This window comes from Mercenaria mercenaria, chromosome 18 (genome assembly GCF_021730395.1).
Source record: "Mercenaria mercenaria strain notata chromosome 18, MADL_Memer_1, whole genome shotgun sequence".
NCBI lineage: Eukaryota > Metazoa > Mollusca > Bivalvia > Venerida > Veneridae > Mercenaria > Mercenaria mercenaria.
Window position 1 is genome coordinate 45165443 of NC_069378.1, and position 15503 is coordinate 45180945.

Consider the following 15503-nt stretch of genomic DNA (forward strand, 5'->3'; position numbering starts at 1 on the left):
GCATTGAATTTGTAGTATTAGATACCCGTTTTATGATTTCTACCAATTTCTAAACATAAGCTATCTTTACCACACTGGTCAGTACAAACGGTAAGATTTCCATGTGTTCAAAAATATTCAACTAACCCGAACAAATAACAAACTTCTACAAAGTATACTTTTCACTTTTCTTGCAATGAAGACTGTTCAAGCAGTTTACAATTATATGATTTTTCAGAAGTGTTTTCGTATTCATTCTTTTGATCTTTAGATATTGTTGAAACAAACACTTTAAACATTTATGGGTATCTTTAATTATATATGTCAAATGATATATTTATAAGGTGAATTGGAAAAAATACAACAGGAAAATCAAAGGGCGCAGCAGGAACAAAAAGCACTTTTCGATAATATGATGAAAGAGGAAAAGATGCGATCTGAAAAACATATTGAAAAGTTGGAAATAGAGAGACAATCGTATAAGAAAAAGGAAGAGGGGAGAATGAAAATGCTAACAGAAAAACAGAATCAACAAGAAGAACTCAACAAAAAACAACTTCAGATGATGACAGCAGAAAACAAGAAACAGAAGATGAATTTTGAGTTAGAAGTAAAGAATTTAAAGGAAGAGTTACTTCGTAGGGAGAAGGAAAACGAAGATCGGATCAGGAAACAACTTGAAGAAGAACAAAAACAATACAAAATGCAGGTTGGTGGTATGAATCAAGCCTTAAAGGGTGTTTCAGAAGTTGAAAAGATTGTATCCGAGAAAGTCGATAAAACGTTCAAAGCGTTTTGCAAAGAGGAAAGAAAGCGGCACGAAAAAGAAATGAAATTAATGAATGATCAGGTAGAAGCACTTAAAGCTGATGTACGAAAGGAACAAGCCGAAAAGCAACAAATTTCTGCAGAGATGAATGCAGCTTTAGTAAATGCGGAAAAGGACAAACAAGAAAAGGAATTGATTAAACGGGAGAAGGAAGAGGAAAAAAGGGCAAAAGAACAACTTGAACGAGAAAGGGATGCTGTCAAGACAGAAAGAGAATTGTTTAAATATGAAAAAGAGAAGGAAAGAAGAAAAAATGAGCAGTTAGAATTAGCGGTGAAAGAAGAAAGAGATGAAAACGAATTTTTGAAACGAGAGAAAGAAAACGAAAAAAATCTGAAAGAAGGTCTCGAAGAAAAGATGGGAAGAGTATATAATCGAAACATTTGGGAAAGGGTGGTAAATAAGAAAGTATAACTTTAATCCAAAAATGTCATAATGGCAATCAAAATTTGTTATAGGTACATGTTTTACATCATGATCGAGACGCGTGAATCATAAAACTATGCGCTTTAAAGGTAGACAGGACGTCAGCGTAAATAGTAAGAATGTACTACTTTTGTACCATTACATTTATCCAATGGCCATGGAAATATAATATTTAGGTATAGTACTAAAGACTGGAAAAATTTGCTAAATTCCATTCTGTGATGTACAATAACACTGTATCAAGTGTGTAATTAACCAGGTTTTCAACGAAAACCTGAGTTATTAGATTGGGGTAGATGTCGGGCGGCGGCGGCGGCGGTGGCGGCGGCGGCGGCGTCAAACTGGTGTTTCCGGTCAATAACTTTTGTTTCGGTAAAGATATTTGAATAAAACTTGGTATGTATGTAGCTTATATCAAGACAAAGGCTGGGATTGATTTTGGGGTTTCTGGGGTCAAGGTCAAGGTCACTGTTACTTAAAATAGAAAAAGGGTTTCCGGTCAATAACTTTTGTTTCGGTAAAGATATTTGAATAAAACTTGGTATGTATGTAGCTTATATCAAGACAAAGGCTGGGATTGATTTTAGGGTTTCTGGGATTAAGGTCAAGGTCACTGTTACTTAAAATAGAAAAAGTGTGTCCGGTCAATAACTTAACTTAGGAATGAGCTATCATGATGAAACTTGGTGTATAGAAAACTTATATAAAGTTGTAGCTTTGGATTGATTTTGGGGTTTCTGGGATCAAGGTCAAGGTCATTGTTACTAAAAATAGGGTTAGGGTTAGGTTAGGGTTAGGGTTAGCATATCTTCTACATGCATAGAGGGATTTTGATGTATCTTGGCACAATTATACACCATCATGAGACGAAGTGTCTTGCGCAGTTCCCTTCTTTAGAATTACTTCCCTTTGTTGTTACTATAAATGGCTTATATTGTAACTTTTTCATTACTAGACGTAGGGAAAAATCGAGACCACTTTTCTGTAGTACAACATGCATGTTACATCCAATTTTGAGGTGTATTTTGACCAATCTCTACCTTGTAAGGATTTCTGTGTGGACGTACAATTTTTTTTTTTTTTTTTTTTTTTGTTTTTAAGATTAACTTCCCTTAGTTGTTACTATAAATAACTTATATTGTAACTTTTTTATAATTGACCGTAGGGAAAAACCAAGACCACTTTTCTGTGGTACAACATAGTTGTTACTTTCTAATTTTAGGTGTATTTTAAGGTATCTCTACCTGGTAAGGAGTTTTTTTTTGTGGACTTAGAAAAACAAAAGAATTACAATGATTACTAAACAACCACAAAATTAAAATTACATCTGCAAATACAGGTGCTAGAGTAAAGAAATTTGCTGTGACGGGCGTATATTGTGACATTCTGGCACTCTTGTTTATTCTTATGAAAAGTGTTGAAAACCTGGTTTCGTGGCATTGCCGCGTTTCTTGTTTATTAAATGGTATGATATCGTGACTGCCTTATTAAATTCTGAGTGATAATTCTCTTTGTCATCAAACAGTGAAATGTTATTAATGATATAAATATAGATGGAAACGTTGAACAATTAACTACATAAATACACTTCCTATTATGAAATCGCTTACATTATATCTGTAATAAGTTTTTTGCCGAGAATTATCCGGGTTGCTGGCAAGATTCTAAATTTTGCAATTATAATTAATCAACATGGCTTAGCATTTCCACTACCGTCCATGAACAGGCTCAATCAAACCGAGCCTGCAACATTTTTGTTTTTGTCGTGTTGAACGACCTGTGGAGTTTCCACTTTTTCTATTTTAGATTCAGATTGAGGTTGTACAAGTATATCATCAATGTGTACAGCTAAATTGTATGAAATTGTAATGTTCTGAATTTGAACATATTGAAAACTTTTTGAGATAAATAATAAAATGCTGCTTGTATCCGTTCCCTGTCAAATTGAAATCGCAACCTCTAATACTGAAGAATGCCATTGAAAAAAAGATGTTATAAACATGTATTAACTAATCAGTTGTATGGTTAATACAATTTAAAATTTTTATTGTCATTATTATAATAAGTATAATTAGAGTTATTAATATTACTTTTACAATAATAAGAATGAAATTGTTGTTTTTATTATAATTATGAAACATATAATTGTTATTGTTTTATATCTGAAATAAAATAAATCCTGGTTTATGGTAATGTACGGAAACGGAAATGTCATTCCATCAGAATGTATGATATATGTATAATACAATTGCAGTTTTAAATCAAAGGGGCTTGCCTCCAGATTTTTGTCAGTTTTTTGTTTTTTAATTTAGAAAGTACTGTTACTAGTTAATAATATTTTAGATCTAGACAGTACTTATAAATAAAGACTCATGAAGACGGAACAGCATGTACAAAAGCTCACTAAAGCGTTAGTCGCGAATACCATAGTGGTAACTTAGCTGTTCTTTAAGCAAAAACATATATTAGCGACCAATTACTTATGTAATTCTATATTTAGCTTACGTTATTATCTGATTGAAAAATGTTGAAATTTCGACGGTTATTAGGAAGGATATCCATTTAAAAATGACTCTAGGCGTAATTAAGCCTCTAAAGCTAGTTATTATCTCCTCCAACCTATGAATATCTTGTTTGTTATTAGGAAACGGTCGCTAAAATATAAACGGTTAATGTATGATATGAATAGTGCGTGTATAGAATAATGATCCGTTTGCTATTGCCAAAATTTCTATGAACCAGTTGAGTTCAGTTTGATTGAATGAACTCGTAATACAAAACACTATAAGCCGATTTGTTATGATATGTTATGTTATGTTATGATATCATATGGTATGATATGATATGATATGATATGATATGATATGATATGATCAATGATAAGTAACATTATGCAATATGTAAAATTCAACGCAAAACTGACAGTAGTGGGAGAAAGAAATTTACACATGAATTAATATGTTTATGATTAGACATCACATTTATCATTTGGAATATTATTTTGTTAATTTTCAAGCAATAGATCAAGGCAATTCAAACAAAAAAATCTGTTCCAGCTTAATGTCATATGTTCATGGATATATTTAATAGCTTTTTATATAGGTTTTACAAAGAACATGCTAAAACATGCTAAAACACTGATCAGAAGAAAAATATATTATCTACAGCATATTAATATATATATTATTTTTTTAATTTTGGCGCTTACAATTCCGTGCATGTTCCGATGTGAATCACCTATGATTATGCATGTTTTTTCTCTTTTTTCTTTTTTTTTTGACATCATGACAGAGCTGGACATATTATGAGACTGAAATGAAATGAATGTACTAATTACGACACGAGTTTGTCTATTATCAATGCAACTGTTTTCCCCATGTTATGTAATAGTTCATATATTCATATCATTCCTGAGGAAAATTATGGTTATCGAATTTATGAATTTTTACTCAAGTTAATTAAAGCTGTCGTGATTGCCCGACCAGGACTTGAAAATCAATTTTTGAAAACTACATGTACATCCAATGAAAATCTAACATGTATTAAGCGTTCAGTGAAAATCAAAAGGTAAAAATGCATAGAACAAATTTGACATAAATCAGATTAATTAAGAAATAATATGTCTCATTTAGTGATTTGTCGCTGAATAAATCATTGTTATTGTAATTAGGAGTTCAGATGCGAAGAAATTATATGACGTGGGTGCAGCCCCAGTGATATAATAATACGCATCTGAACGACAAACAATGATTTTATTCAAGAGCAAATCACTAAATGAGACATATTATTTCGATTCTAACACGTTACCAGCGACTTTAAAGTACATCCTTGACGGCATTCATTAAATATTTGCACGTTTTCAATCGGTTTATTTTCCATGTTTTCCATGCTATGCCGTTTGACTCCACAACGTAATGATTGTGACGTCATAATAATTCACTGTTTCCAGCCTTCTTTGTTTAATAGGAAAATGATTCGGATCGTGTTAGAATCCCCTTTAAATGTTTTTTGTTTGCTGTGATTGTCGGTCTTTACTTTTAATATGAAGTGTTACAAAAATATACTAAATATTACATGGATTTGACTTGCATTATACTTTTGCTTTTTTATATAGTGTGAATAAAGTGTCAGTTGTTTGATAATAACGTGTTTCGTTTCTTTAAAACGTGTTTTAGTGCGAAGCATTTATATGATTGTTTACTTTATCCATTTATATCTCACGGAGACGGTTGGCTAGTCTAATGCGTATGTCTTCAGAGAAGTAACAGTTTTACTGCACATGGTCAGTAAATCATTATTCGCAACAATTTTAAATGGAAAAATCTCGAGCTGGTACACAGATTAAATGTATTTAGTCAACAGGAATGTGGTAAGTTTTAGCGGTTTATTATATACAAAGTTAATTACCATTCATGTGCAATTTTTGCTCATGTATGTAGTGACAATGACAGATACACATTAATTATACAAATCTACAGGCAATCATTTGGAAGCATAAAAGAAAAATAACTGAACACGCGATTTATAGAGAAATAATCTAAAACTTTCAAAGATAGAAAGACATTGTCCTTCAAAAAACCAAAAATGAGTTTACAAATGTGAAATTTATGACATTTTTGTTTATATCAATAACTAAAATTTTAATATTTGCTTTAAAGCTCTGTTTGCAAAGAACGACAATTCTTGCTTTAGACAAGAATTTACGATCAGAAATATCTTTTAGTTGACTTCCCTTGCAATAACACCGAAAACGGTTTTAGACACAATTTCCTATTTTTTCACAGCAAAGACAATTAGGATATATGCACACGTGTTTTGTTTATCTTTCAAAAACTGCTACAGATGTTATCATCTTATTTATGGTAAAGAAATAACTTTTAGCAAGCCAATAATAAAAAGAAATATCACTTTTGTATTTGAAAAGAATGCAGTTTTGCTTGTATCAAAATGTCACATCTATTAGCAGATGTTTTATCACCTATAAGGTAGGATTTGTAAAGGTGCCTATATTGCCTACGCTACGACTTGACTTAAGACTGTTCATGAGAGGTAAAGAAACTTGCATCAATTTATATCAAAGTACAGCCAAGGAAGAATTTGCCAAATTACGTTGCACACTTTTGATGCCTTCGCATTTCGCCCTTATACTTATTTAGGTAGACGCAGGACCAGGCGACACGACATTACGACAATGCCACATGATGTATGTTAATGTAACATGAAACGCGCAATATTGCAACACTTTGCATTATGTAATATGTTAGTTAAAAGCCTACATATGTCTGCGTAATTTCCCTTCTGTAAAGGCTAAGTGAAATATCACAAAAAGACTTCAGTATTTGAATGCTTACAACACTAGAAACATAAAGGCCTCGAGTACAATTAATGAATTATGGAGTACTGAAGGTATTTTAGATCCAGCAGTTTTGCCATTCAAAACTAAATAGATACCAGAGATATTCGGGCTAAAACATAGCTGTAGATAACTTAATAAAAGTACACAAACTAAATACAAGTAATTTATACATCGTCAGGGGATTTTACAGGGAAACAAATTAATTTCAATAATTAAAAAAGAAAGCATTTTCGGAGAGCGTGTACGAAATAAAGATGCTCCAACCTCAGCCCTACCCCGAACATAAACACAACTTAACTTCATGGTGATGCTCTTTATCAACTTTCATTGGAATACCCAAACGTCTTAAGGGAGAACGGTGTCAGGGCGTATTCAGTTTCATCCGTATCAGATAAAGATACGTCACGCACATTAATGTTGATTATGTGTGAGAAGTTTTACCGGAATTCATTTAAAACTGTTAAAGTGATTCGCGCCACAGAGTGCAGTTAGATGGGGTTATGACAGTCCAACCGTTTTTCAACCCGTAAAAGGGTGTCATACACTTTATCTCATGCTGATAAACAAAATTTCATCGGAATCCAATTGTGCGCACATTTCTTTTTTTCAAATATTTAAGTATTTGGACAGCACAATAAGACGGTTGGGTAAAAAAGTGCCATTTAATTTCAAAGTTAAAAAGTACGAAGAAGAACTGACGACATCAGACAAAAATCTCTGGATGGTGATCATATTACGTGTTGGAACCTTCTTAAAACAAATGATTCCTAATCAGTTAACACTACAAACTGGAGGGGGTGTAGGTTATTGATGAGCTTCAACACATGCAAGCACACGTACATGCATCACCCACCCTCAATTGTGATCACACATGGTAGAAATGTCATATGAATTGACTCTCTGGGTGATAATGCGTATTGATATTAAATGGACACCCTTTATGTCCAAATGTTACTATTACCAACATTCAAATTGGTAAGAATGGTTAATTAACTTTTTGTTACAAGAATGATGCCAGTTTTGTAGGGGAGTGTGTTCCGATTTTTTTTTGATAATCAAAAGGGGGGTGGGGGGGGGGGGGTAACTCCGAAAAATATCTAGAAATGTCTTAACAATTTACACTTGTCCACTTCATGTTGATGATGTACAACAACTTTGATATAAATCAGATTGAAACTGTATGAAGCGTTGTGTATACAAAATGAAAACGGTTTTAGACAAAATATTATTATTTCTTATTTGGATATATATTGCATACCTTCAAAACTGATTCAGATGTTCCTGACAGCTTTTTATTAAAAGTAGAAAAAAAACTCAAGTCGATAACAAAATGAGTTGTTGCCTAGTTTTTTATAGTCAAAATAATACAATTTTGCTTGTATAAAAAGTCACATTTATGAACAGGAGTTGCAATACTGGACAGGTAGGATGGTGCAATTATCTTGATCTCCATTATATACAAAGATAAATTCTGACAAAAATAAGGCTTGTATTTCACGAGTAAACATAAACAGGCTGTAAAAATCCGTATTGTACCTATTATCGGACTAGTTTCATTTAATATGCATGACACAATTCTATCGATAGCGCGCATAATTCATTCACTCGTGTCTATTTTAATATCAATAAACATTTAAGATTTCATTCGATAACAAAACAACAAACTAAAAGGTGGAGGTATATAATATAAGGGTCATTATAGCAGTAGCTAGATCTGGAATTTTGTATTCGACTCTCGTGGATTTTGCAAGGACGGATCACACTTCGCGCCAAGTGAGATCCGACCTGGCAAAATCCAATCGAGCCGAATACTGCATCCCAGATCGAGCTACTGTTATAATAACCCTATTGTATCACCTTTCCCTAAATAATCATGGTTATTTCCCGTAAATAACCACTTCTTTAGCGAAATAATGTTACAGGCCCATCTTGTCACTTAACTGAGTTCAATTTAAACTGACGACTCCATAAGACAGGTCGAGTGTTCTCGGTGCTTCCGCTTTTGTTTTTCCTGACAAGCACGCGGAATGACGTCACAATTTCCTTTTTCCGCAAGGTCATAAATGGACGAACAGTAACAACCAAACACGAACAAAATATCGAAACTAATCAATGACATGAGGGGTAAAGGAAGCAAAAGAAAATTGCAAAACCAAAAACAATAAGACAGCATTCAACAACGAAACTGAAAAAGGTTGATTAAGGCATTCAGACCGAAAACGAAGTGGAACATTTTAAGCTATGTGATGCCGAAGACTCAGGAAACCCGGGTAATGGTATAGATAATGTTGGTAACTTTAGCTCCCTTCTGAAAAACCAAATAAGAATATTGAAAACAGGATGTTGCGGTGATTTTAGCCAAAATAAGGGACCGGTTACTGCTAATTTAAGCCGGCTTCTGCAGCCGGGATTCAAATCCACGAAGTCTAACTCAGATGACATTGCGATGCACACCCCACAGTCTATAAAAGACTAAATATGGCGGGGTGAATACGTTAACCTGGCGCTTTTGCTGAGAGGCGATTTAGAATTGTCTGAACACTCGAGCGGTCACAGTTTGTACATGTCACCAAGTGGTCTGATTGAATCTAGACCTAAGGAATTCAAAGGAAAAATAGCATCCATCAAAATGTGGACAGATGCCTTTTTTTAATCTATATCCGCTTGAAAAAAAGTCACCCACACTAACCCAAGACTTTTTCGTTTATGTCGTGTTTGACGACCTGTGGTTTTCCACTTTGTTTATTTGATTAAATATGTGTCAATTATTAAGAAGGCTTCAGTTACATAACAGGGCTTCGCGTGGGTAACTTACGACAAGCAGTTTCGACTGCGACAGGCGTATTGTTAATTGAATCTAGATCTAAAGATTTTTTCCAACCATTTCAAAAAAGTAATAGAATTAATACAAATGTGTCTGAAATCTGTAAATCACCAATACTAGAGTTTTCATCGAGTCGAAGAACTTGAAATCACCCTTAGATCACCATAAAATTACCAAAGAAAAATTGAAAAAGAATTTCAAGAAGGTAGAGTGGCCGGTCCTTTTGATACTTCTACTTTAAAATGCTTAATTTAAGGGTGTCACCAATTGGACTCGTCCCCAAGAAAAATGGACAATTTAGAATAATCCATAACTTATCGCGTCCAAAGGGTAACTCGAGGCTCGGTATTCGAGCTTTGACCAAGCAATACATATGTTGCAAGATCTCTGTCGCGGTTCTATTCAAATTAGACATAACAAATCACTTCCGGTGCACCCGGACGACTTTTATCACCGGGTTTAGAGTTCTTCGATTCCTACTTTATAGATAAATGTTTACCTTTCGGTTGCAGTATATCATGTAACCTATTCAAAGAATTCGCAGTTTTCTATTGAACTAATTCTGAAAGGATTCTTCACTAATTAGACGTACGACATGCGAAGATTTGCTAAAACTTTGTAATGACGTATAAGCAAGACTTTAGGGGCCAGTGGCGTCTGAAAAGACTGTTGGTCCCGTTCAAGTGCTGACGTTCCTCGGTTTAGAGCTTGATTCACAGGAGATGGTTGTTCGTATGCCGTGAGACAAAATCATAGACTTAATAGGGAAAATATCCGCTATGCTGTCTAAAGAAAAATCTACATTAAAAGCTATGCAAAACCTTATAGGCAGTCTCAATTTTGCTTGCAGAATAATTCGCCTAGGTAGACCTTTTTGTCGTTTGCTTATAAACGCTATTTGTGTTTTGACAAAATCATATTATCACATTCGTGTGAAAAGAGGCATAAAATTAGATTTGGAGATGCGGTTGAAATTGTTTCGTTACTGTAATGGAATATCAGTGTTCTACGACCGCCATTGATCTTCCAACGAGGCTGTCCAGCTTTTCACTGATTGTGCGGGGGTTTCGGTTTTGGTGCCTATTTTCAGGGTCATTGGTCTAGCGGCAAGTAGCCGCAGAAATGGGAACAGGAAAACATTACAAGGGATATAACTGTGCTGTAACTGTTTCCAGTCCTCGTCGCACTGCATATTTGGCGTGATGAGTTAACCTGTAAGATATTTTTTTAACTGTGACAACGCCGCAGTTGTTTAAATCCTGAATTCCTTTCCATCAAATTCTGAACGCGTTATGGCCCTTGTACGATGTATTACAATCACAACATACTCATAAAGCCATTCATGTCCCTTAAAAATATATATATGACACATTATCTCGTTTTCAGTGGGAACGATTCCAAACTCGGGCCCCAGAAGCAGATTCAGAACAGTGTCTAATGCCAAGCCATTTTTGGGAAGTATTCAGGCAAGATTCGCACTTCTATAAAAATAAATCATCGCAAAGAACACCATTAAAACATACCAAACCGCTATTTCAGTCTTGTAAGCTATACTCTTTACGATATCAGTTACCATATGAAACCAAGCACGTGGCTTTATTCACTTCATATTGTTTCGAGCTTGGATGCCAGCAACAAATACTATGATTTACATCTATGGGGTAAGCTTCTTTCATAAAGCTTACAATTTTCATGATCCATCCACTAATTTATAGTTGGAAAACAGTTAGGAGGATGCCGCAGGTCAAATACTAAACCTGATTTGAGGTCACCTATTACTGATCGAATTCTTAAACAAATTCTAGCAAGCATTCCGTATGTTTGTAGTACCGAATATGAAAACGAATTGTTCTATACCAGTTATGGCAAGGAGAATTAGTTTATTCTACGGAAAGCTATAAACGGCGTCATTTGCGCTTAAGTGAATTGCTATAAATGAGTAACGATATGTATTCGCCAGTCTGAAACAACCCAGTCTGGTCCATCATATATCTTAATTATTCCTTCAGAATATGAAGGTCATTGTCAAGTCCGGGCCCAACTCCGGTACAGCAAATTTCTTCCTTCGGCCGAGGTTCAACTGTTTGTACACCAGGACGGCAAACCCCTTACTAGATATCAATTTTCCACAGTCTTAATCAAATGCATTAGGTACACAGGCCACTTTACTTTAGCAGTCACTTTACGTCACGTTCTTTTTGCATACGTAGAGCAACTCAATTAACCGTCAATGATGTAGAAATGGCAATAATTCAGAAGCTTGGGCGCTGGAGGTCTTACGGATGCAGATCTTACAAGGATACAACAATTATAACAACAATAATAACAACAGAAATAGCAGCATCAATAAGGATTACAATGATAATGTCGATGATGACGATGATGATAATAATAATGAGGATAATGACTATCAAGCAAAGAATCAAACAGTTGAATTAAGATTAAACAAATATCAGATTTTGGCGCGGTTGACCTAATGTAAACAAATATTACACGGGCATACAATCATCTAGCCGCAAACGAAACTTAAATGGGTCATCTAAGCTGAGCGTTTGCATATATTGGCTAAACTAGTACAGTAATATTTCAATTTTAAAATAAATATCGTCAACCTATATATGGATCATGTCTGATTCGATTCTTTATTTGGCCGGCAAAATGACATTGGACAGCCGAACTTGAGCTTTAAGTTACCAAACAATATTTCTATCAGATGGTTTGGGGTCAGGGCCTCAGGTGAAAAGATTTTCATAGTCAGCTGCAATGTTACAAAACAGGAGCCCAACGGTAATATTAATTCATCTCGGTGGCAATAATCTCACATCGATCAGTATTTATTATAGTTTAATTAGAAAGGTGTCCGAATGTATTCCGTATTTGTTCAAGACATTTCCTAACGCTACAGTTGTTTAGCTTGGTATTTTTCAAAGGATTGTACAGTACTGAATCTATTAAAAGTATCAGGAACAAACGAAAACGCACAAACTACACCGGCCATAAACTCGTAAGCGAAAGCAGTCGAGGAAGACATTTCACAATAACTATTGACTACAAAACCAGCGCTCTTATAGGACGGGTGGTGTACACCTTTCAGACACTGGTCTTGAATTACCTTTCGAAGCATAAAGGTCTTTCTAACACAGGTCGCTCGCTACAATTTTGCGGAAAAAGGAAAGAAAATAATTTCTATATTTTTCTTTCTTTTTTTGTGGCGGAAATTCTAGCTTTTTCGGTGCTTTTCTCAAAGATTACCTTCTTTTCATTTTGAATATATTCGTGTAAAACATACGCTAAAGCCTCCCCCGTTATTACTGCACAGCATAAATCGAAATTTTACTATTTCATTGTGTTGCGCATAATTTAAGCGCAATTAATCATGATATAAGTATATAATTGCGTTGTGCATGGTGTAAACGCAGTATGGTATTGTGCATTTATAAACACAGTATGGTGTTGCGCACGGTATAAACGCAGTTGTTCATGGTATCAGCACAGTATAGTGTGCGCATGGTATAAGCGCAGTTATGCATGGTATAAGCAAAGTTTTGTGTTGCGCATGGTACAAGCGCTGTTGTACATGGTATAATCATAGTTTTTTTGCTCGCGCATGGTATGTAAGCAAGGTTAGGTATCATAATTTGTATCACTGTAGCGTCCAGATCTAAGGCGCTGTTTAATCAGGCGATATTTCAGGGGACAGCAATATGCATTAAGTTTACAAAGGTACATATTGTATACATGTATAGATAAGAACAATGAAAATATGTACTGCCATTAAAAAAAAAACTGGCTGTTGTTAACAGTCAACTGTTACTGCATAACATTTAATTATGAATGCAGTTCTATGTGCAAATTTAATTGATCTATTAAGTAAAGTTCAAACCATTAGATGGGGATTTTATACATTAAAAGTTAATATCTAATTTAAGATAGTTCTGCACGTTTGGATGAAAATTTTTTCTACAATGTAGAATTTGATTAAACTCTGATTTTTCAAAACTTCAAAATATATCTAGAAAATTCAGCAAATAAAAAGGATAGGATCTTGTGCTTGACTTTTTGCTAGACTGATTGAAAAATTTGGACCTCATGCAATATGTTATAATGAGAGTCTATGGGAAAATCATAATTTCATAACATTTCCGCGAAAAGAAATTTTTCAACAATGTAGATTTTGATGAAATTTCTCGCAGTTGTAAATAAACATATGGCCTATAATTTGGTAAAATAAAATGTATAGGTCCGTGTGCTTATTTTTGGGATATTTGACCATAATTAAAGCGAACCGGACAGTTCACACTAATTTTAAAACATTATTTTGAAATTTTTAACGTATCATATGTTTTAATATCATATTTTGACTTAAGAAATATAGCAACACTGCCATTGCAATATATGTACTCATAGGTTTCGATTAAATCAGAAAATGGTTTTCATTTCGTACGCCGAATCCAGGCTTAATTCTATGTTTTCCGGATAAATGACGTTACGCCATCACTTCCAGTATATCAAACGTGCATCATTACCTTAAAAGATGAAATATTCTAGTGATGATAGGCATAGGATATCTTGAAATGTTGTCAGTTAACTAATTATCACGTGCAAAGTAAAATAATTAAAGTTTAGTGCTCAACTTTGCAACTGGACATTTTGTCAATTTTTACCAGAACAGCTCATATAGGCATACAGCGTTGATCATAGCAATAGTTTTTTTTTAATTAAACGACATCTATTTTTCTTGATTCACTGCGTTATATGGTATAATTATTCACGGTTAGTAACTGGATACCGATCTGCATTTGTACGCTTTTCTTTTGACAAGCTTAATACATTTTACTCTATAAAAAACAAAGGAGTTTTGCGTTAACTAGGTGCAAAAAAATTGCAATATTATTATATTAATACGATATTTTCAAGTTAAAAATCAAAAATGTATAAATTGAGAATCAAAGCTTTAGTGGTTATGGGCCCTCGTTAATCAGCATACTAATCCTTTTTTACCTACACGTACATATATCTAAAATACATATCGTTAACCTTTAGCCTGTTGGCGGCAATTGATTCTGCTTTTGCGACCAGTGCAGACCAAGATCAGCTTGCACATTCGCGCAGTCTGATCATGGTCTGCACTGTTCGCTACTCAGTCAAAAATCTATATGTGACAAATTTGTATAAAGTTCATTGTTTATAAGTCTAAAACCTTGAATACATATTGCTGGTTTCTGACAGACTACGGATCATCAAAAAAAGAAAAAATGGCAAAAAAATGGCACAAACATAAATGACATTCCAAAAATAAAGTAATTTTCATCGTAGTTATCTAATTATTGCTACATGAAAGTTCTGTAAAAACCTAGTATAGGGACATTTCTTCAGTTTTATATATCACGTATATTTCACGAACATTTGAACTTCTTCAGATTCTGTCATTCTAAAATCTCGTAATATGTATGACAGTTGAAGAAATTACAAACCTGACGTATGTCACGAAGTTTAACCGACGCGTGCAATCCTTTACTTTTTGTCCTGAAAAAAAGGAGTGTCTGTAAATGCTGGAAAGTTAGTAAAATGAATAAACGGGGTTTTCCGTTTGCCGACAGACGATATGTGTATAAGAAGCATTTTGAATTTTTTAGATGATAACAATAATATCATTATTATGTTCTATTTATGAAAATTACTCAATGATTCGAATATTACGATATGTTCATAATAATGGGACACCTAGTTTTTGGATTGATATATATTTTGCGAGATGCGTATACATTACTTACACGTTTAGCCTAATTTGAGCATTACATTTGATTAAAAAGTTTTTGCCATGAAAAACTACACTGAAATGCCTTTTTGAAGTTCTGTGAAAACTTCATTTGAATATTTAATGTGCAATTATTGATAACAAGATGAATTCGACTTCTTATAATTTAAATGTTAAACTTTCCTTCTTTTGCAAATACTGTACCGGAACAGTCAATTTTCATTTGACAGGTACATGTACACACCTGTTACTTTTCAGAATGTTTCCAAAATCAAAGCATGTGGATTATGATTATACAACACTGTTTAAAATAATTAATCAGTATAATGAA

General features: G+C 33.9%; 1 protein-coding gene across 1 annotated transcript in view; it reads left to right on the forward strand.

The window, feature by feature from the left end:
* LOC123538164 (guanylate-binding protein 1-like) overlaps positions 1–5373 on the forward strand; it is a 62019-nt gene extending 56646 nt beyond the window's left edge. The window contains exon 13 of the mRNA XM_053529553.1: positions 324–5373. Coding sequence (XP_053385528.1) covers positions 324–1222 — 899 coding nt within the window. The 3' untranslated portion in view covers positions 1223–5373. The remainder of the gene's footprint in view (positions 1–323) is intronic.
* The last annotated feature ends 10130 nt before the right edge of the window (positions 5374–15503 follow it).